Here is a 24,780-nt window from a genome sequence, read left to right as displayed (position 1 = left end):
GACGCGGGGAAATGCGCCAATCTCAACTATGGTCGTCAGAAGAGGAGACCAACCCCCCCCCCCCCCCCCTCCCTTCAGCCCCGCCCCCTCGGCTCTCACCAAGCCAATTAAAAATGTTGAACATTTTGCCAGCAGAGATCCTCCATTGCTGCAGCGGAGGCGCGCGCACGCGCCGTGGCCCCTCTTTTAAAGCAGGCTGCAGAGTGGCCAGATGTATGTGTAGATGTAGATATGCTCCACATGCGTCTCCATGCTGACAGCCTCTAACGCAGCAGACAGAAGAAGAAGAGGAGGGAGGGAACCAGAAGGGCTTCATCAACACTGGCGGGAACCTCCTGGCGGCTTCGTGGATATTCCCGCGGCGACCACAGCCTCACTGGCGGGAAACGACGAGAAGGAGGAGAAGAAGAAGAAGAAGACGCGCCGACTCCTCGTCCTCCTCCTGGCCGCTCCATGTCGAGTGATGGTCGGCCGGCCTTGCTGGAAGCCCCCCGCTGCCTGTGGATCGTCGACGAGGGACGCAGACCCCCACTCCCGGCGGAAATCTAGCGGCAGCAGAGACCCTTATGGAAAGTGGGGATCAGAATTTTAGAAAGAAGGGGAAAAAAAGCCTAACGCTTTATTTTTTGCTTTTGTAGTGAAATTGTCATTTTGTCCTGCCTGGACTTGAGAGATTTATTATCTGCAAAGGAAGATCGGATTCTTCTTCATCCTCCTCCTCCTCTCTTTCCTCCTCGGTGCTCCTCATCCCGACGCCACCATCAGGCTCCTGGCGCCTCCTCCTCCTCCTCCCCCCTCCTGGCGCTCCGCGTTGGCCCGCTTTTTCGCCCTGTTGTGGTCCCGCAAATTTTCAAATATTTACTTCCTGTACATCAAACGGAAAGGGGGTCCCCCTTTCATGGAGTGCGGCAACATGGGTCTGTTCGACCGCGGCGTGCAGATGCTGCTGACCACGGTGGGCGCCTTCGCGGCCTTCAGCCTCATGACCATCGCGGTGGGCACGGACTACTGGCTCTACTCCCGCGGGGTCTGCAGGAGCAAGTCCATGAGCGACAACGAGACCAGCAAGAAGAACGAGGAGGTCATGACTCACTCGGGCCTGTGGAGGACCTGCTGTCTGGAAGGTAAGACCCCCAATACTCCTTCATCTGACTGGGAATCATACATCTCCATCTTTATTTCATTATGACAACTTCTTCCAACGCATTTATACCCGGGGGTTCCAAAGTGCGGCCCGGGGGCCATTAGTGGCCCATAAGATCATTTTTTAACGGTCCGCGGCAAAGTGGTTAGCATTCCAATATCAGCATGCTGGCTTTTTTTGGCAAATTTTACCTGAGTGTCAAATAGACAAATTGTACCTGTTAGCATGCTAACATTAGCATGAAAGCTTTATTTTTACTGCAGTCATATTTTGGTACTTGATGCATGCTAATGTTAGCAGGTTAGATATTTTTACACCTCAGCATCGTATATTTTGGTATTTCACTAATGTTCACTGTTGTTAGCATAGTACTGTTAGCATGCTGGCTTTTAAAAACAATTTTTTTTAGCTCAATTTGCACCATTTTTTAATGTCAGCGATTGGGCTCAATTATGTCCGCGTCAAAGTGGTTAGCATTCTAATATCAGCATGCTTGTTTTTTTTTTTGGCAAATTTTACCTAAGTGTCAAATAGTTTATGTGACAAATTGTACCTGTTAGCATGCTAACATTAGCATGAAAGCTTTATTTCGCTAAATTTGTACTGTAGGTATACTTTTGGTACTCCATGCATGCTAACGTTAGCAGGTAGCATTTAAAGACATTTTTCAGGTACACACCTCAGAGAATATTATATTTTGGTACATGACACATGCTAACAATACCATGCTAGATAGTTCTACACCTCAGTGTCATATATTTTGGTATTTCACTAATGTTCGCTGTACGCATGCTATTGTTAGCATAGTCCTGTTAGCATGCTAGCTTCTGGTATTTTTCCCTCATTTTGCACCAATTTTTTAGGTCAGTGATTGGGCTCATTTATGTCAGCAGCAAAGTTGTTAGCATTCTAATATCAGCATGCTGGCTTTTTTGGCAAATTTTAGCTCAATGTCAAATAGTTTACGTGACAAATTGTACCTGTTAGCATGCTAACATTAGCATGGAAGCTTTATTTAACTAAATTTGTACTGTAGGTATACACCTCAGTCATATTTTGGTACTTGATGCATGCTAATGTTAGCAGGTTAGATATTTATACACCTCAGTGTCATATATTTTGGTATTTCACTAATGTTCACTGTTGTTAGCATAGTACTGTTAGCATGCTAGCTTCTGTTTTTTTCCCCTCATTTTGCACCAATTTCTTATGTCGGTGATTGGGCTCGTTTATGTCAGTGACTGGGCTCAATTATGTCCACGGCAAAGTGGTTAGAATTCTAATATTAGCATGCTTGTTTTTTTGGCAAATTTTACCTCAGTGTCAAATAGTTCACGTGACAAATTGTACCTTTTAGCATGCTAATATTAGTATGCAAGTTTCACTTAACTAAATGTGTACTGTAGGTATACACCTCAGTCATATATCAATATACTCGATATATTGCGGGTTTGTGTCTGTGCGATATAGAAAATGACTATATCGTGATATTCGAGTATACGTTCTCACGCAGTTGCTTTTAGCTGCGGGCATTACACTACAGGCTCTTCTCACTCTTTGTTGTCTCTCCTTCTCACAGAGACATAAAACAAGCGCACCTTCTTACATACATCATATACATAAACGCCCTCGTGGAGCAGAGAGGTAGCGGCATGGGTAACGTTAGCTGTGGTGCGAGTGGTAATACGAGAGAAAGAAAGTGCGAATCTGGTAACAAATGAAGGAATAATTAATTCCTAAGAAAAACAGCAGGGGGTCCATCGTCTGGCGGTGGTTTGGCTTCAAGCGGGAATATGTTGAACAGACAACCGTAATTTGTCAAGTGTGGGGCGAAAGCGTTGCTACAAAAAGTAGCATTACTGCTAAAATGTAGCATCATTTGAAAAGTCACCCGCTAGAGAATGAAGAGTGTTTGAAACTCCGCATGTCAACATCTCCGTTCGGTGCCACACCAACAAAATGCCGAGGCAACCATTTCCACATCAACACCGTATTAAAAAAATAGTCAACAACAGAAGGAGATAACGTCCGCAGGAACCTACCACATAGCGAAGGACGTACACAATTTGATTTCCTATTATGCGGCTCATTTTTATTAGACTGTTATTGAAATATCTTGTGTGACATCATGCACAAAAGTGCACTTTATTTGTTTTAAACTAGTGTAGTGGCGTTCTGTACAAAAAGTGCACTTTAATTTAGTGTTGTTTTGATTTGTCATCTTAGTGACATCATGCATAAAAGTGCACTAATAGCTTGTTTTAAAATGTCTCTGACAATCTTGCACGTTCTGTTTTGAAATGACATGAATGTTTGTGCCACTGCTTAATAACTGTTTAATAAATACAGTTTTGGTCAATAGACTTAGTTGTGGTTTCCCTCTCTGCATGAAAGTTTAATATGAGCATATATTAATGCAGTATGAACAAGAATGTTTTAATGTAGACACATAGAATCATCATACTGGTGTGATTATATGCATCAAGTGTTTCATTCACAGCTAAGGCAAAATATCGAGGTATATATCGTGTATCGTGACATGGCCTAAAAATATCGAGATATTAAAAAAAGGCCATATCGCCCAGCCCTAGTGTGAAGTTCATATTTTGTCTCATTATTTAGCTGTACATGTCCCTGTTGTTTAGCAATGTTTGCTAGCGATATCAAGATTCAGTATCAGAGAGATTTATTCATCTAGTTTATTAATAATATTAAGGACGTTTTCTTGATGCTAACAAATATCGCTAAACACGCTATAATGTGGTCATCCATGTCGAATATAGCACTTGGGACGGTATAGCTCAGTTGGTAGAGTGGCCGTGCCAGCAACTTGAGGGTTCCAGGTTCGATCCCCGCTTCTGCCACTGCCGTTGTGTCCTTGGGCAAGACACTTTACCCACCTGCTCCCAGTGCCACCCACACTGGTTTAAAAATATAACTTAGATATTGGGTTCCACAATGTAAAGCGCTTTGAGTCACTAGAGAAAAGCGCTATATAAATATAATTCACTTCACTTTCCTGCACAACAACAACAACTAAGCTTTTAGTTTCTGTTATGAAAATAGACAACAAAAATACGGTGGATTGTACCAACAATCACAATATTTATTACTAGGACTTAACATAATGTTAGTTTATTTGCACAAATAGGTTTTTGTAGTCAAATTTAGGCATAGCAACCACAAAACAACCCAATGCCATCTCTTATCCTTCCCTATGTTTAGTTCTGCTCTCAAACACTACTAATATAGTAGATAATAAACTCGATTGCATCACAGAAAGTTTCTCAAACTAATCAAATGTTCAAACAGGCTGTCAGGTTCAAACACTGATGACATCTATTAAACAGACAAAGAAGCAAGGAATTAAACAGAGACAGAATTAAATGTGGCTCAATTGAGGAGAAACGTCTGGGCTGTACTCTTGTACAGTCTTCACCACGCTCTGACGAAAGATTGTACGCCTCCTCTTTTATTTGGACTTTCCCTGATTACATGGCAACAGCTGTTTCTAAGGGTGGGGGGTCGTAAACAGCCATCGCCTTTGGTTACAAAACAGTTCAAAGAAAAGGTCCCTGGACGGAGGTCAGGCCCTGCCTCCTTTCCGCTTTGTAGATCTCAGGTAAAGACAAAATCTTTCTGTGGATTACAATACATCAAAGGAAACCGACACCTTCATGTCGCTTCCCATCCTACACAGTGGAGTTTTACAAGCCTTTTGCTTGGTAGGATCAAAGACAGCTTTTGTCCTTTCGCCGGGAACTCATGGCAACACAAAGTTTTGTGATAACTTAGATACAATTATTCTGACACAGACATTTTACAAAGTGATCACTGCAGACACGTGCATGGTACGATTGTATATTACAAGATGACAAAAGTGATGTTTTTAAGAGTAATTTCCTTCAACGCACTTTTGTTTTTCCCTGACTTTATTACCTTTTATGAACCACTTCTTTCGGGACTTTATGAAAACTCTTTCTTATCTCTCTATTTGAATGACGGGAACACCCAAGAACAGAACAACAATACAACATTTTCTGCTCCAACTCTCACTTGTTTTAATGCAACGCTGAAGCTGCTTGACCATGGTGTCAGTTAAGCCTCCAAGAAGAAAAACGGATGTGACGTCATATGCATCCCTGCTATAGCAGTGGTCCCCAACCACCGGGAAATAAAATAAAAAAATTTAAAAATATATATTTTTTTAATTAAATCAACATAAAAAACACAATGTATACATTATATATCAATATAAATCAATACAGTCTGCAGGGATACAGTCCGTAAGCACACATGATTGTATTTCTTTATGACAAAAAAAAAAAATTTTTTTTTTTTTTTTTTTACCACCCCCACCCCCCGGTCCGTGGGACAAATTTTCAAGCATTGACCGGTCCGCAAGTACAAAAAGGTTGGGGACCACTGTGCTATAGTACTGCTTTTGAAGGTAAAAACTACCAAAATGGCCCCTGCATCCTTTGATTTGTCAGTTTGTGGCCCTCAGTGGTAAAGTTTGGGGACCCCTGCTTTATAGTGTTGGGCTGATCGATAGTGACATATCGATACCAGATCTTTATGCTCTCATGTTGATAGTCAAATAAGAAAAACAATACTTTGATACTTTAGTAATTAGGGAGTATATATATTATGAACAAGAACACACTGGAAAGTAAGTACATTAATGAAATATTGTTATGTTTAATATGACACTACACGCCACCCTGAAGTTGATCTTTATTTTTGTATCTGTATGTGTCGATATTATAATAATAATAATAATGGATTAGATTTATATAATATTAGGGTGTGACACTTTGGGCACTTGACGAGTCGATCTAATTCCGATCCGTGTTATTTGCTATAATAATTCTAATGAGGCTTTTTCAAATCAGGTTAGAAAAGCCCCTTCTGGTTCCATATTTTTTTAAAAAAACTGATTCTTGGGAAAAAATAGTAAAAATCTATTCTTTTATTTTTTTAATAATTTAAAAAAAATCAATGAATCAATTAAAAATAGGGATGAATAAGAATTGCAATTCGGATGTGAATCGATGTTTTGTTTTGTGCCCTTATTTACCATAATCAGATAATTTTTACATTTTGCAATATAAATGGAATTCAATTTTTTAAAAACAATTACTAGTTATTAATATACGCAAAAGTACCAAAAATTACAATACAAATGTAATTGTATGTATAAAATAATTGATAGTTATTAAAATACACAAAAGTACCAAATATTAGTACCGATATTGATTCCAAGGTACAGGGAATCGGTACCGTATCGGTTCAAATGTGAACGATACCTATCCCTAGTAATCGATCCTAAATTATTATGGTCTTTAAAAAAATGTGACTTGTTGAATCTTGCTGGGACCTTGTTTATGTAAAATTATTTGTATACTTTCCTCATCAAACTGGAATTTAATTTGATGTATTAAAATTATTTCATGGGTAAATAGTTTGTGACGAATTCAAATATTTTTTTAGTTAAAAAAAATAATTCAACAAAATTCAAAACATAAATGAACATATTTTCCTGTGCGGTCAGGATTTAAATCCTGCATTCCACTACAGGACTTTGTGAACATTAAGGGGAATTTACCGTTATATTCTTAACAGCGACAGAGCAGGAAGGGGCTAGGAATAAAAATGTTGTATGAAGTAAAGTGTAATTTTTTTTGACATTTTACATGCGCTTCTTCACATGAAACGGGGCCCCCCCATGGATCACGGGGCCCTACGCCGAGCACTTGATCTGCGTTTAGGGAGGGGCCGGCTATCATTACGCTCCCCGGTTTTAAGGACACAGTTGGGTTCATTTTGGGTACGAAATACAAAACTTGTAACTTTTGTGTATACATAAAAAATGTCATTTAAATGCTAAATTGAGGCCCAGCATAGTTTTGTTCAGCGTCCTCCCACCCCCATAAAAATATTTTACTTATGTGAAACAATTTTTTATATAATTTGATTCAGACTTGAATTGAAATAGGTGCATGTTTTGGAACCGCTTCACAAAATAAACCATGTAAATATGTATAGCTGTGACAAAGTCAAGGGGATTTTGCCATCATATTGTTATTTGTGACGGAGCAGGAAGGGGCTAGGAATATGTCTGCGGTCAAATTTCACACAAAGCTCACTTTCAATTTAATAACTGACATTTTACATGCGCCTCTTCTTGTAAAATGGATTACACACAGCCTGTGATCTGCGTATAAAGAGGGGCGCCCTGTAATATGGCTCATAAAATATAAAAAGACTGTAAATACCGAAGAGGGTTTTCGAGCATAGGTTCCTCCTTGGCATGATTGCTAGCCAAATGAATATACAAATAGTTTGTAAATATACACTACAAGTCCTGCTTTATGTTTGCACTTGTAGTCCTTGTTGCAACATTTCCACTAGCGTCCTTTCAAGAAGTAACACATTCTGAACAAAGTATATGAATGAAAGTGAAAGTAGCCCACCTTTTTGAGGCCTGGATGACCTTTAACCCTGAAGAGGAAGTTGTCTATCGTACGACACACGGCGACAGCCAATGATTGACTCGGTCGCTCGTCTCGCCTATTTCCAGACTGTCTCTGAAAATGAGAGAAGCTTCGCACTCGCATGATGAATAAAACTTCACTGTGTGCGTGTGTTTGTGTGTGTGTGTGTGTGTGTGTGTGTGTGTGTGTGTGTGTGTGTGTGTGTGTGTGTGTGTGTGTGTGTGTGTGTGTGTGTGTGCGCGCACTGTGCTCATAAGCAGGACAACAGGAAGTTACAGAAAGAGAGATGAGTGACCCAACCTACACCGATATACTCTTTCAGTCTAACTATTTGGACTGTTTGTACTTCTTCTCTTCAAAGTCAACCCTCAGCATAAAAATAACTACCAAAAAAAAACCACCTCCAAAATGTTGAGAAAAGAGCAAAAATATGCATAAAGTAAGGAGTAAAATATTTATTTTTATACATTGTAAATACAAATAATTGTACACAAAATATATAAAAAATATTTAAAAAATAACTGGGCTCATTTATGTCAGTGACTGGGCTTAATTATGTCAGCGATTGGGCTCGTTTATGTCAGCGACTGGGCTCGATTATGTCAGCGATTGGGCTAATTTCTGTCAGCGACTGGGCTCGTTTATGTCAGCGACTGGGTTCAATTATGTCAGCATTTGGGCTCGTTTATGTCAGCGACTGGGTTAGTTTATATCAGCGACTGGGCTCATTTCTGTCAGTGACTGGGCTCAATTTTGTCAAGATTTGGGCTCGTTTATGTCAGCGACTGGGCTCAATTATGTCAGCGATTGGGCTAATTTCTGTCAGCGACTGGGTTCAATTATGTCTGCGACTAGGTTCAATTATGTCTGCGACTGGGCTCGTTTATGTCAGCGACTGGGCTCAATTATGTCAGTGATTGGGCTAATTTCTGTCAGCGACTGGGTTCAATTATGTCAGCGACTGGGTTCAATTATGTCTGCGACTGGGCTCGTTTATGTCAGCGACTGGGCTCAATTATGTCAGCGATTGGGCTAATTTCTGTCAGCGACTGGGCTCGTTTATGTCAGCGACTGGGCTCGTTTATGTCAGCGACTGGGCTCGTTTATGTCAGCGACTGGGCTCAATTATGTCAGCATTTGGGCTCGTTTATGTCAGCGACTGGGTTAGTATATATGAGCCACTGGGCTCGTTTATGTCAGCAACTGGACTCATTTATATCAGCGACTGGGCTCGTTTAGGTCAGCAACTGGACTCATTTATATCAGCGACTGGGCTCGTTTAGGTCAGCAACTGGACTCATTTATATCAGCGACTGGGCTCGTTTATGTCAGCAACTGGGCTCAATTATGTCAGCGACTGGGCTCATTTATGTCAGTGACTCGGCTTGTTTATGTCAGCAACTGGGCTCAAATATGTCAGCAACTGGGCTCAATTATGTCAGTGACTGGGCTCAATTATGTCAGTGACTGGGCTCATTTATGTCAGTGACTGGGCTCATTTATGTCAGTGACAGGGCTCAATTATGTCAGCGATTGGGCTTGTTTATGTCAGTGACTGGGCTCAATTATGTCAGCGACTGGGCTCAATTATGTCAGCGACTGGGCTCAATTATGTCAGCGACTGGACTCAATTATGTCAGCGATTGGGCTTGTTCATGTCAGCGACTGGGCTCGTTTATGTCAGCAACTGGGCTCAATTATGTCAGCGACTGGGCTCAATTATGTCAGTGACTGGGCTTGTTTATATCAGCTACTGGGCTCATTTATGTCAGCGACTGGGTTAGTTTATATCAGCGACTAGGCTCGTTTATGTCAGCGACTGGGCTCAATTATGTCAGCGACTGGGCTCGTTTATATCAGCGACTGGGTTAGTTTATATCAGTGACTGGGCTGGTTTATGTCAGCAACTGGGCTCGTTTATGTCAGCAACTGGGCTCAATTATGTCAGCGACTGGGCTCGTTTATATCAGCGACTGGGTTAGTTTATATCAGTGACTGGGCTGGTTTATGTCAGCAACTGGGCTCGTTTATGTCAGCAACTGGGCTCGTTTATGTCAGCAACTGGGCTCGTTTATGTCAGCAACTGGGCTCGTTTATGTCAGCGACTGGGCTCATTTATGTCAGCAAATGGGCTCATTTATGTCAGTGACTGAGCTCGTTTAGGTCAGCAACTGGGCTCAATTATGTCAGCGACTGGGCTCAATTATGTCAGCGACTGGGCTCAATTATGTCAGCGACTGGGCTCATTTATGTCAGTGACAGGGCTCAATTATGTCAGCGATTGGGCTTGTTTATGTCAGTGACTTGGCTCATTTACGTCAGTGACAAGGCTCAATTATGTCAGTGACAGGGCTCAATTATGTTAGCGATTGGGCTAATTTCTGCCAGCGACTGCACTCAATTATGTCTGCGATTGGGCTCCATTACGTCAGCGATTGGGCTTGTTTATGTCAGTGATTGGGCTTGATTGTGTCAGTGATTGGGTTTGTTTATATTAGCAACCGGGCTCAATTATGTCTGCGATTGGGCTCATTTCTGTCAGCGACTGGGCTCAATTATGTCAGCATTTGGGCTCGTTTATGTCAGCAACTGGGCTCAATTATGTCAGCGATTGGGCTCATTTATGTCAGTGACTGGGCTCGATTATGTCTGCAACTGGGCTCGATTATGTCAGTGACTGGGCTCATTTCTGTCAGCGACTGGGCTCAATTATGTCAGCGATTGGGCTCATTTATGTTAGTGACTGGGCTCATTTATGTCAGCATTTGGGCTCGTTTATGTCAGCGATTGGGCTTGTTTATGTCAGTGACATCATTAGGAGTAAACCATTAAGAAAGTCAACATTCTGCTCATCAAGGTTGACTTAGTCATGTTTTAATTAATAAAAATCATCTTTGTGTAACTTCCTGCTTGCTTCTTCAATGTTTGTAGCACAGCCTACCTGCCAACCTGACCTTTGCTCTACCTGCCTGCCTGTTGAAGTTGCTGTGAGCGTGTTTGATTCCCACCAGTTGTTGTGTTGTTGTGTGGGGAACTAATCAATAGTGCTCTTGTGTCCGCACACAGCGTGAAGCCGCCAGGCAGACACCACCAGCTAGCGCCTTGCTGACGCTAACGTTAGCAACACTGAATTAGCCATGCCTTGCGTTCCTGTCTATACTTCTGTCAGTACACTTTAATAAGTACACTGTGTACTTTGTCCCTGGTTAGATTGCCAAGATGGCGACTACCGAGTGTTTATCACTACACACTCACTGTTTTAAGTGCAGCGTCCCAGTAATGACAGTGTGCTGCATTTGAGCATACGTCTCAATGTCAACGCAATCAACACTCAACAAGACTAAGTACAAGTACTAAGTGTAAGGCACTAGTGCACTTAAAAGACCAAGTATAAGTATTAAGTGTAAGACACTAGTGCACTAATAGACTAAGCATAAGTATTAAGTGTAAGGCACTAGTGCACTTAAAATACTAAATATAAGTATTAAGTGTAAGGCATTTAAAATACAAAGTATAACTCCTAAGTGTAAGGCACTAGTGCACTTAAAGGACTAAGTGAAAGTATTAAGTGTAAGGCACTAGAGCACTTAAATGACCAAGTATAACTACTAAGTGTAAGGCACCAGTGCACTTAAAAGACTAAGTATAAGTACTAAGTGTAAGGCACTAGTACACTTAAAGCACTAGTGCACTTAAAATACTAAGTATTATGTGTAAGGCATTAGTACACTTAAAATACTAAGTATAACTACTAAGTGTAAGGCACTAGTGCACTAACGGATTAATTATTAGTATTAAGTGTGAGACACTATTGCACTTAAAATACTAAGTATATGTACTAAGTGTAAGGCACTAGTGCACTTAATAGACTAAGTATTATGTGTAAGGTACTAGTACACTTAAAATACTAAGTATAAGTACTAAGTGTAAGGCACTAGTACACTTTAAAAAAAACTAAGTAAAAATACTAAGTGTAAGCACCTGTGCACTTAAAAGATTAAGTAAAACGGTGATGCATGTTGATAAATCACATTGCACATGCTAAATAATTATATTTGCATCTTCTCCTCCCAGTATTGTAGACGTTTGGATGACCAGCATGTACAAAACCCAAAACCAGTGAAGTTGGCACGTTGTGTAAATGGTAAATAAAAACAGAATACAATAATTTGCAAATCCTTTTCAACTTATATTCAATTGAATAGACTGCAAAGACAAGATATTTAACGTTCAAACTGAGAAACTAATTTTTTTTTTGCAAATAATCATCAACTTAGAATTTAATGGCAGCAACACATTGCAAAGAAGTTGGCACAGGGGCATTTTTACCACCGTGTTACATGGCCTTTCTTTTTAACAACACTCAGTAAACGTTTGGGAACTGAGGAGACCAATTTTTGAAGCTTCTCAGGTGGAATTCTTTCCCATTCTTGCTTGATGTACAGCTTAAGTTGTTCAACAGTCCGGGGGTCTCCGTTGTGGTATTTTAGGCTTCATAATGCGCCACACATTTTCAATGGGAGACAGGTCTGGACTACAGGCAGGCCAGTCTAGTACCCGCACTCTTTTACTATGAAGCCACGCTGTTGTAACACGTGGCTTGGCATTGTCTTGCTGAAATAAGCAGGGGTGTCCATGATAACGTTGCTTGGATGGCAACATATGTTGCTCCAAAACCTGTATGTACCTTTCAGCATTAATGGTGCCTTCACAGATGTGTAAGTTACCCATGTCTTGGGCACTAATACACCCCCATACCATCACAGATGCTGGCTTTTCAACTTTGCGCCTATAACAATCCGGATGGTTCTTTTCCTCTTTGGTCCGGAGGACATGGCGTCCACAGTTTCCGAAAACAACTTGAAATGTGGACTCGTCAGACCACAGAACACTTTTACAGTGTGCATCAGTCCATCTTAGATGAGCTCGAGCCCAGCGAAGCCAACTGCGTTTCTGGGTGTCGTTGATGAATGGCTTTCACTTTGCATAGGAGAGTTTTAACTTGCACTTACAGATGTAGCGACAAACTGTAGTTACTGACAGTGGTTTTCTGAAGTGTTCCTGAGCCCATGTGGTGATATCATTTACACACTGATGTCGCTGTTTGATGCAGTACTGCCTGAGGGATCGAAGGTCTGTAATATCATCGCTTCCGTGCAGTGATTTCTCCAGATTCTCTGAATCTTTTGATGATATTACGGACATTAGATTGTGAAATCCCTAAATTCCTTGCTATAGCTTGTTGAGAAATGTTGTTCTTAAACTGTTGGACAATTACCTGATTTCCTGCTGATGTCCTCATGCTGGTCTGTGGACATACTGTAGTACGTCCTGGTCTCACAAGACATGGCAAAGTCCACTCTGGTCTGACTCTACAGTATGGAAAAAATCATTTTCAATCAATCAAAGTTATGAAGCGCCTAAATCAGGGGTGTGAAACTCATTTTAGCTCAGGGGCGGCGTGGAGGAAAATCTATTCCCACGTGGGCCTGACGGGTAAAATGATGGCTTAATAACTTCAAAATACAACTACAACAACTTCAGATTGTTTTCTTTGTTTTACTTTGGTCCAAAATAGAACAAGCCCATTCAGAAAATGTACATATCACAAATAAACCTCTTGACAAAACACTCAAGTTCGTTAAAAATTCTGAGGACAAAAATTGGTGCAGTTTCAAAAACAGCATGAAGAAGACAATGAACTCAGACTCCATGTCAGTGTATCTACAAAGCAATTCAACTTTTAAGTCACACCCCATCTAGGATTGAACAAAAACAAAATAAAACATAAATACAAACTGTTCTATGTATCAACTACCTCATTTGTCATTTCCACTGTTCAATTTCTTTAAATGTGCACAAAAGACAATCATTTTCACAGAACTATATCAATGTGCAGGGTTTTAAGTGGGGTTACCAAGTGTTTATTTTACTCCTGTTTGTTTGACGTTGGGTCGAGGGAGAGGAGTCGCACCCCCGCTTTACCGTGTACCTTTTGCTATTGCGACATCCAGTGGACACATTTAGAACAGCAGTTTATTTAAGGTTAATTAAAGAAACTGCTGTTTATGCTCAATTTTACACTTGGCTAACTGAACTCGCGGGCCGTACTGAACCTGTTTGCGGACCTGATCCGGCCCACAGGCCGCATGTTTGACATCCTTGACCTAAATGCTTATTTTTGATAGTGTAAACCCTAAATTATGATGCCTCTCACAGTTCTTAAACACCTTTGAACAATTACAGAATTGTATTTATTTCCTTCACATCTTGTCAAAATATCTTCCTGCTAGAAAAAGTTGAGTGGCTTGGCTTTTGAGACAGCACCCTCTGCTGGATTCATAGTGCAGTATTTTTTTTATTTTTGCAGATATCGCCATTATACCACTTTTTGGGTACTGTAATTAGTTATTTAAAATAATTCACAATGTAAAAGAGACAAGAAATCTGAGAATGTGCGGGATCTACAAGAAAACTTAATGACAATATAGGAATAAAGTTGTAACATTGCAAAGATATTTGCAAATTGCCCTAAAAAAAAGTCAAGATTTTATGAGAATAACATTAAAAAAATATATTTATGAGAATATCATGAGAAACAAATTATTTATGAAATTAAAATAAATATTCATGATAATAACATACAAAAACCTAAAACGTTTTGAGAATAACATCATGAGAATAACGTGAAAAAAACGTAATTGTTTATGAAAATAACAGTTGTAAAAATGTATGTATGCCAATAACACGAGAAAATAATTTCTGGGACCTACCCCAAAAAAAAAATAATTTATGAGATCATACAATCTTTTTTTCATGGGACTATTAATGAAAGAATTTGAGAATGAGGTGAGGAAAAAAGTATTCATGAGAATAACATGAGGAAAAAATATATACAGTATATGACAATAACACAAGAAAAAAACCTAATCAATGGATAATAGCATAGTATTTTTATGAAAATAACATGAGAGAAAAAAATAACTCCTAAGAATAACATGAGAGAGATACATATTTATGAGGATAACATTAGGGAAAAAAACATGATAATTTATGAGTAAAACATGAATAAAACAAATACTTTATGAGAATAACATGGGAAAAAAAATCCTTTATGAAAATAACATGAGAAAAAAGTGTATGAAAATAATTTATCAGAATAACACAAAAACAAATCATTTATAAGAATACAGTCTTTTTCATGAGAATATGAAAAAAGAAGATGGATTAAAATGAGGAAAAAAGAAAATGAGAATTACATGACAAAAAATATTCATGAGAAAATTATATACATATGAGAATAACACAAGAAATAACTAACATTGGAGAATAACTTGATATGAAAAAATTATTTATGAGAATAACATGAGAAAAAAAACATTTATGAGGAAAAAAACAAAACATTCATGAGAAAAACTAATAATTTCTAAGAATAACGTGAAAGAAAACTAACAATGTATGAGAATAACAAGAAAAAAACTAAACATTTATGAGAAAAACGTGGAAAAAAGCAAATAATTTATGAGAATAAAAAGAAAAAAACTAAACATTTATGAGAAAAACATGAGAAAAAAACAACTAATTCATGAGAACAACAAGGAAAAAACTATTAATCTATGAGAATAAAACAAAAAATAATTTGTGGTTATCAATCGATCGATCAATCAATCAATCAATCAATCAATTCCTTTATTGTCATTGTCATAATAACACTCAAGTCATACATGTCAACGAGATTTTGTTTGAGCTTTGTCGAGCGGCATAGAAACTGCATTGAAGTGCAGGTTGACCACAGTCTACAGTTTAGCATTGTCAAAAAGATGGCGAATAGAGGGGCGTGGGGGTGGGAACAGTCAGATGTCTGATGGGTGTTACGTTGATGTTGCAGCAATGCAATGTCCAGACCACAATTATTGAGGTGGTGAAGAGTGAGGTAATAAGATGGTCCGGGGCAGGCTGTTCATTTATCAGTCTCACAGCCTGGGGATACAGACTGTGAGACATTCTGGTGGTCCTGGCGTGAATCGATCTATACCTCCTTCCAGAGGGTAGCAGGTTGAAGAGGCTATGTGCTGGGTGGTATCTGTCCTTCAGGATGTTGTGGTACTCGCTTAAGGCAGCGAGTTGTGTACATGGCACTCTTCTCTGGGAGTATCGTCCTTGTAATTTTCCCTGCCGCTTTAACCACTCGCTGGAGGGCCTGTTGGTTCGCTTTAGTGCAGCTAGCAAACCACACTAAAAAGCGGTAAGTGAGGACACTGCTGATGGCACAGTTGTAAAAGTTTACCATTGATTTCGGCGGAATGTTTGCGCATTTTAGTTTCCTCAAAAAAAAAAGACGTTGTTGGGCCTTTCCGACTGTAGAAGCAATGTTAAAGGCCTACTGAAATGAGATTTTCTTATTTAAACGGGGATAGCAGATCCATTCTATGTGTCATACTTGATCATTTCGCGATATTGCCATATTTTTGCTGAAAGGATTTAGTAGAGAACATCGACGATAAAGTTCGCAACTTTTGGTCGCTGATAAAAAAAGCCTTGCCTGTACCGGAAGTAGCGTGACGTCACAGGTTGTGGAGCTCCTCACATCTGCACATTGTTTACAATCATGGCCACCAGCAGCGAGAGCGATTCGGACCGAGAAAGCGATGATTTCCCCATTAATTTGAGCGAGGATGAAAGATTTGTGGATGAGGAAAGTGAGAGTGAAGGACTAGAGGGCAGTGGAAGCGATTCAGATGGGAATGACTAAAACAGTAAATAAACACAAGACATATATATACTCTATTAGCCACAACACAGCCAGGCTTATATTTAATATGCCACAAATTAATCCCGCATAATAAACACCTCCCCACTCCCGTCCATATAACCCGCCAATACAAATCAAACACCCACACAACACACTCAATCCCACAGCCCAAAGTACCGTTCACCTCCCCAAAGTTCATACAGCACATATATTTCCCCAAAGTTACGTACGTGACATGCACATAGCGGCACGCACGTACGGGCAAGCGATCAAATGTTTGGAAGCCGCAGCTGCGTACTCACGGTAGCGCGTATCCAACTCAAAGTCCTCCTGGTAAGAGTCTATGTTGTCCCAGTTCTCCACAGGCCAATATGTATCCAACTCAAAGTCCTCCTGGTAAGAGTCTATGTTGTCCCAGTTCTCCACAGGCCAATATGTATCCAACTCAAAGTCCTCCTGGTAAGAGTCTATGTTGTCCCAGTTCTCCACAGGCCAATGGTAAAGCTTGACTGTCATCGTTCGGGAATGTAAACAATGAAACACTGGCTACGACGTAGCCGCTACGTGTTTGTGTTGCTGCAGCCGGCCGCTAATACACCGCTTCCCACCTACAGCTTTCTTCTTTGCTATCTTCATTGTTCATTAATCAAATTGCAAAAGATTCACCAACACAGATGTCCAGAATACTGTGGAATTTTGTGATGAAAACAGACGACTTAATAGCTGGCCACAATGGTGTCCCAAAATGTCCGCTACAATCCCTGACGTCACGCACAAACGTCATCATACCGAGATGTTTTCAGCAGGATATTTCGCGGGAAATTTAAAATTGCACTTTACTAATCTAACCTGGCCGTATTGGCATGTGTTGCAATGTTAAGATTTCATCATTGATATATAAACTATCAGACTGCGTGGTCGGTAGTAGTGGGTTTCAGTAGGCCTTTAATGGCCCAGCATAGATCTTCTGTTATGTTATGTTGAACCCAGATCTCCTGATCTGGGTTCAGATCAGGAGATGTGGTGGTTTGTGAAGCCCTTTGAGACACTCTTGATTAACCGTTATTTAAATAAATGGTGATTGATTGATTGATTAATTGATAAACAATGTACACAGTAATGATGCCCTGACCTTTGACCCCTGTACCGCAAGCACCTCGACCTCTAAGTCAATAGCGATCTTGCGCAATAATCCTGAAAATGTTGAAGATTGTTTGATAAAGCAGACGAGTCAGCGAGGTGTCAAAGCAGGAAGCAAGCAGATAAATTAGCTGGCGGCACGCGCACACACGCACACTCACACACACACACACACACACACACACACACGTGTTCTGCTCATTGTGTTTTATTTGCACTCTGCCGCTAACGCCCTCCAGAGAGCGCCACACGTGTTATCTGCTAAAGCAAAGAGAGGTGACAGAGATGTTCCCGCCTCCGCTAAACACGCTTAGCACCTGGCAGGGGAGAGCTTCATGGCCGCCAGGAGGAGGCGGGCACCAGGCCCAGGGCTGCTGTGGTCAGATGGAGGTGAGAGCGGAGAGAAAGTCATGTTCCGCTCCGAGGATAAAGTGATCCTCCCAACATGGTTAGCATCTCTGCTGGCTACACTTACTCAGTCCGAGATGGAACACTGCTGGCCACTTCATTAGGTACACCCCCCTCATGACATCCACTCTTATTTACAAACTTGACTTCGATTTGGGTTTTTTTTTTACTTCTGATGTGATACCGATTTTGGAGCTTTGAGTATTGGTCTGATACGATATCAGCAGGAATCATACTTGTATTATTTCGTAATGTGGAATGAGCCAAACAGAACAATTATAGGCATGAAAAACACTATTAACCATCTGGAATAAGAATAGGTACCCAATTCGGTACTTTTTTTTGGCACCGACCGAATCCCGCTGGTCCTACTGGGCACCGAATCCTGTAAAATCCAACGGTGCCATGTTACGGCAGCTTTTTAATACCAACAATTTTCAATGCCAACAAATAAATGGACTCAAAAAAAGCTTGAACTAGAGATGTCCGATAATGGCTTTTTTGCAGATATCCGATATTGTCCAACTCTTAATTACCGATTCCGATATCAACCGATACCGATATATACAGTCGTGGAATTAACACATTAACACATTATTATGCTTAGTTTTGTTGTGATGCCCCGCTGGATGCATTAAACAATGTAACAAGGTTTTCCAAAATAAATCAACTCAAATTATGGAAAAAAATGCCAACATGGCACTGCCATATTTATTATTGAAGTCACAAAGTGCATTATTTTTTTTAACATGCCTCAAAACAGCAGCTTGGAATTTGGGACATGCTCTCCCTGAGGTTGGGGGAGGGTAGCGGGGGTGTATATTGTAGCATCCCGGAAGAGTTAGTGCTGCAAGGGGTTCTGGGTATTTGTTCTGTTGTGTTTATGTTGTGTTACGGTGTGGATGTTCTCCCGAAATGTGTTTGTCATTCTTGTTTGGTGTGGGTTCACAGTGTGGCGCATATTTGTAACAGTGTTAAAGTTGTTTATACGGCCACACTGAGTGTGACCTGTATGACTGTTGACCAAGTATGACTTGCATTCACTTGTGTGTGTGAAAAGTCGTAGATATTATGTGTCTGGGTCCGGCACGCAAAAGCAGTGCCTTTAAGGTTTATTGGCGCTCTGTACTTCTCCCTACGTCCGTGTACCACTCCGTACAGCGGCGTTTTAGTCATAAATTTTACTTTTTGAAACCGATACCGATAATGTCCGATATTACATTTTAAAGCATTAATCGGCTGATAATATCGGCAGTCCGATATTATCGGACATCTCTAGCTTGAACATAAGTGAAGTAAGGCTCCACTTTTCCAAAAATGTTCCAGCTTGATGCTAACATACATTGGCTTTGCTATTGACATGCTACTATTAGCATTAGCGATTTTACATGGCGATTTCAACACCTCCAAATTTGTTCATGAAAACTATGTTACAATCAAACAGCTGGTGTTTAATAAGTGCAATACTTACAGTATTAACACTTTTTAGGGCACAACAAAAGAATAGACAGCAAAGACGGAACTGACGAGCCAACACACCATAAACTACACGCTACTGCCATCTAATGTCTTGGACTTGCAACTGTAATTGTGACTTAATGTCATACTTGCAAATGAGACTCAGAAATGTGATAATAAAACAAGACATAACAATGAGTCAGCAGTTATCATAATTATCCTACCTTTAAATGTTGCAATAAAAAATTAGATTTTATTCTCAAAATCAAATAATATTTATCAACACACCCATAGGTACCAAAAATTGGTAGAGTTAAGTACCGTCGGCCAGGCCTAGTCCTCCCTCCACCCTCACTTGACTTTGAACTGTTTTATCAGATTATGCTGTTTCTTGGTAATTTTCTGTGTGTAATTTTAGTTCCTGTCTTGCGCTCTTATTATGTAGGTTTTCACTTCATGTTTTCTCTTTTCCTGCAGCAGCTTTACGCCTGCCTTTGAGCACTTTTTCCCCTCACCTGTTTTCTGTTGGTAATTAGCACTATATAAGTTGACACCAGATTGTTGTCGGACTTTAATCGCTGGTCACTGTTGACGATTGTTTCCATGCCGAGCTCAAGTACGCACGTACTTTGTGGACGCCGTCTGCTCCACATTCCTTGTAAGGGTTTTTGCTGTGTTCCAGCATTTAGTTTTGTTTCCTTCATAGTCTGTCCGGTCAGAGCACTTCTCTCTCGCTTTTTGTTTGTTTAATCATAAACTACCTGTTTTTACAGCACGCTGCACAACCTTCGTCGTCTCACAGGACACACCCTCCTTGACAGAAACAGAAAAACCTTTTGTCTTCTTGTCTCTCGTAATGATTGTGAACGATTGGCAAAATTTCCCCCAAAAAGTGCAGTTCTCCTTTAAAACAAACAACAACAGATCTTTTCCGGTCTTCGTGTCGTTCCAAACGACAAATGCTCGAACGTTGAATGAATGGTGGACTCGGGACCATTGACCATGTGTAGAGATATCCGCAGGCGTCACAGGTCTGAAGAACGTTACAAAACGGCCAAATTCCAAATGGAGCGTTTGGAGGAAGTAGAAAGTAAGATTAGTTTATGATTTCACATTTTCAGGACATAGACAGATCCCAAATCCACATCAGTTAGGGTTGGAATTGGGGGTTAAATCACCAAAAATTCTTCCCGGGCGTGGCCAACACTGCTGCTCACTGCTCCCCTCACCTCCCAGGGGGTGATCAAGGGTGATGGGTCAAATACAGAGAATAATTTCGCCACACCTAGTGTGTGTGTGACAAAATGGGTACTTTAACTTTAACTTTAGCAGGTTAGAAAGTTGGTTCCGCATACTAGGTCCCATTTAACATAACCCAAACCCCCATTTTGTTGGAAGGGGGAGGGACTACTGAGTTAAATGTTTACAATTCACCACTAAAAACAGGAAGTAAATACAAAGTACACTTGTTGACGTTTTGGTGCACGCCGAGTCGCACCTTGCTAATGTCGACAGACGTCATGTTGACGCCGACGAGCAAGACGCCGCTTCGTTCCGACAGGAAGTGAGGCCAAGGTGCATTGTGGGAAAGACTTTGTGAGAGCGACGGATGAGAAGTGACGGGATGAGAGGGAATCCGGGAATTAGTCAGACTGTGTTGTGATGTAGGCGAGGAGAAGGTGTTGCTAAGTTCACCGAGGAAGATGATGTCATTTCCAGTCCAGCGCTTCCCCTCCCCCACTTGTGTGTGTGTGTGTGTGTGTGCGTGCGTGCGTGTGTGTGGGCATGTACGCCAGCGTAGTTGTGTGAGCGCCGAGGGAGAGGATGAATTTTTAATGAGGAGTTCTCAGATCGCTTTCCAGGACCAGGAATCTCTCATGATTGTAGCAGCAGGCGGCTACGCGTGCACAGTTTTTGACCTGGAAATGAGCGCGCACGTGTGCGTGTGTTTGAATGTGTGTGTGTGTGTGTGTGTGTGTGTGTGCGTCTTTTTTTGCGTGGCGTGGACGTCACTGTGGTATTGCTGTGACATTTTCTCCTGCTTTGTTTTTGTGTGTGTGTGTGTGTGTGTCCAATGTGTCACACTGTTACATCATCACCATGTGATGACACACACATGCACACAAAAGTATTGGGACACAGGCCCTAATCTATCAATCAATCAATCTGATGAGACGTTAGACAAAAGTCCCCAGTTGCCCCCCTTCAATCTTCCTTCTTTCCCTCCATGAAGGTTTGCTCGGAGGAGTTTGGTGTGGAGGAACTAGATCTGGTGTGTCCAAAGTGCGGACCGCAGCTAATTTTTTAACAGACCGCGACAAATTTATTTAAAAAAAAAACCAAAACAACCAAAATTAAACAGGCTTCAGCAGGCATGATGCTTGTGGTCACGTCCTTCCCGATGCTGTGACCCACTACCAAAAATTTCCGGAAGATCGGCGCATGTGTAAGGAAGTTGTGACTGTTATGTTTTCTCACCACAAGGGGGCGATATTTGCGGCCATCGGGCACTTCAGAGTGTCATCATCATTTCTCCCGAACAAGATCTAAATTTGTGGCGTTATTAGTGTTTCGTGTTTTTTATGTTGAATCATCTGAGCAATGTTTGGTGCCATGCCCCGCCCACATCTTATGGCGTAGACAAAATTTGTTCGCAATTTGCCATGGCCTACATGTGTAGTATCTGTCATTTTAACCACGACTCATTTGGTCAAAGTACGATCCCTTTTTTTCCACCGCAAAATAGAAAACGAACACCAAAATAGCAGACTTCCTGTTCGTTTCCAGGTATGGGTTCTTGAGACTTTTATATGCGTCCCGTCATGATAGATGTCGCCTGCCATTTTCACGTCGATACGTGAAGCTGGTACAAACCCCAAAACCAGTGAAGTTGGCGCGTTGTGTAAATGGTAAATAAAAACAGAATACAATGATTTGCCAATCCTTTTCAACCTATATTCAATTGAATAGACTGCAAAGAAAAGATATTTAACGTTCGAACTGGAAAACTTAGTTATTTTTGAAAATATTAGCTCATTGGGAATTTGATGCCTTCAACATGTTTCAAAAAAGCTGGCACGGGTGGCAAAAAAGACTGAGAAAGTTGAGGAATGCTCATCAAACACTTATTTGGAACATCCCACAGGTGAACAGGCTAATTGGGAACAGGTGGGTGCCATGATTAGGGACGGCGTGGCGAAGTTGGTAGAGTGGCCGTACCAGGTTGCTGGTTACTGGGGTTCAATCCCCACCTTCTACCATCCTAGTCACGTCCGTTGTGTCCTTGGGCAAGACACTTCACCCTTGCTCCTGATGGGTGCTGGTTAGCGCCTTGCATGGCAGCTCCCGCCATCAGTGTGTGAATGTGTGTGTGAATGGGTGAATGTGGAAATACTGTCAAAGCGCTTTGAGTACCTTGAAGGTAGAAAAGTGCTATACAAGTATAACCCATTTATCATTTATTATGATTGGGTATAAAAGCAGCTTTCATGAAATGCTCAGTCATTCACAAACAAGGACGGGGCGAGGGTCAACACTTTGTCAACAAATGCGTGAGCAAATTGTCCAACAGTTTAAGAACAACATTTCTCAACCAGCTATTGCAAGGAGTTTTTTGCAATGTGTTGCTACCATTAAATTCTATGTTAATGGTTATTTGCCCAAAAATATATATGTTTCTCAGTTCGAACATTAAATATCTTGTCTTTGCAGTCTGTTCAATTGAATATAAGTTGAAAAGGATTTGCAAATCATTGTATTCTGTTTTTATTTACCATTTACACAACGTGCCAACTTCACTGGTTTTGGATTTTGTAGAAGGGGCTAATATTATCTAATTTTAAAGGTGGAGCTAGAGAGAGAGATAATTTTGAAATTTTATTTTCCGGACTCCAAAAATATAACATTTTTCGCCATACCTGACGCGGCTGCAAAATATGGGGATTTTTCCTGCATGATAAGGGGCTCAAAAAGGCGTCCAAACTCTAAAAACAAGTGAAATGTAACGAGAAAAAGTGGCAATTTTGACTCTAATAACACAAAACTGCCATGTAGGCTGTTTTTTTTTTCTTTGAAACTGTCATTGCTCAGAAAATAATAATGAATCAAAATCAATGTTATTGTGAATTATTGACCTATTCAAGTCTTTGATCTTGCACTTTAAAGGTTTCTGGGGAGAATACTGCATATTTTGTGTGTTTGCCATATAAAAAAGTAAATGTTCTTTGACTAAAAGGGAATAAAAAAAATCTTTAAAAAACATCAAAAACTTATAATCCACAAATAAATCTGAAGTTGATTGAGAGACTTAAGTGTTTACAAAAAAATGTATTACTTTTATCAGTGGGCCCTTTTGGATGCACAATAATTTAAGTGGGATAAAAATAAAAATAAAACTGTCATTGCTCAAAAAATAATAATGAATCAAAATCAATCAACATATTGAAAAAAAAACAAAAAAAAAAAACGTTAAACTTGTAATGAACGGATAGATCTGAAGTTTATTTATAGATTTAAAAAATATATGACTTTTTTTTAAACAGTTTTATGACTGGGGCTCTTTTGGATGCCCAATAATTTTAGTGGGATTCCTATTTAAGACTCCAATTACTTCATATCAAATATTCCACTTTGAAATATTTTTTGGGGAAAATATTACAAAGACATGCACCTGGGGACAGGTTGATTGGCAACACTAAATTGGCCCTAGTGTGTGAATGTGAGTGTGAATGTTGTTTGTCTATCTGTGTTGGCCCTGCGATGAGGTGGCGACTTGTCCAGGGTGCACCCCGCCTTCCGCCCGAATGCAGCTGAGATAGGCTCCAGCACCCCCCGCGACCCCGAAGGGAATAAGCGGTAGAAAATGGATGGATGGATTTTGTGTTTTTGCCATATAAAAAACAAAGTTTTCTTTGACAAAAAGGGTATAAAACAAACAAATAAAAAAACAATAGATAAATCTGAAGTTGATCTCGAGCAGTGGTTCGGCCCGCCAGCGTCCAAAATCCAGATCCAAAGTCCCAAGTTAAAAAAAATAAATACATATATATATATATATTTTTTAAATTATTCTTTTTTAACCGGTCCTTTCTTGACCATTCATCAATCCATTGTTTACCGCTTGTTACTCTTGGGATGTCCTAGCCACTCAGGCAAATCATATTGTCTAAAAATGCATTGTCCTATCGATAACGTGACGTCAAGTGCGTGCTCTTTCAGTCAATTATAATAAATTGACTGAAAATGCTGAAAATTGCTGAAATGTGCTGAAAAAAAGTATTTCTGATTCTGATTAGTGCGTGAGGGGAAAAAAATGGCTAAATCGTTGGGGAAATGTGTGTCCGGACAAGAAAGATGCTCTGAATGCGGTGAGTCTGTCCGCA

General features: G+C 40.4%; 1 protein-coding gene across 1 annotated transcript in view; it reads left to right on the top strand.

Moving 5' to 3' along the window:
* Positions 1–885: 885 nt before the first annotated feature.
* The window catches only part of cacng2a (calcium channel, voltage-dependent, gamma subunit 2a), a 117,034-nt gene continuing 93,139 nt past the window's right edge, over positions 886–24,780 (top strand). Inside the window, exon 1 of the mRNA XM_062050276.1 lies at positions 886–1,124. Within this exon, the coding sequence (XP_061906260.1) occupies positions 899–1,124 (226 nt within the window). The 5' untranslated portion in view covers positions 886–898. The remainder of the gene's footprint in view (positions 1,125–24,780) is intronic.

The sequence above is a fragment of the Entelurus aequoreus genome, linkage group LG06 (assembly GCF_033978785.1).
Source record: "Entelurus aequoreus isolate RoL-2023_Sb linkage group LG06, RoL_Eaeq_v1.1, whole genome shotgun sequence".
NCBI classification, from domain to species: domain Eukaryota; kingdom Metazoa; phylum Chordata; class Actinopteri; order Syngnathiformes; family Syngnathidae; genus Entelurus; species Entelurus aequoreus.
Note: the sequence above shows the minus strand (reverse complement) of the source record. Positions and strands in the feature narration are given on the sequence as shown.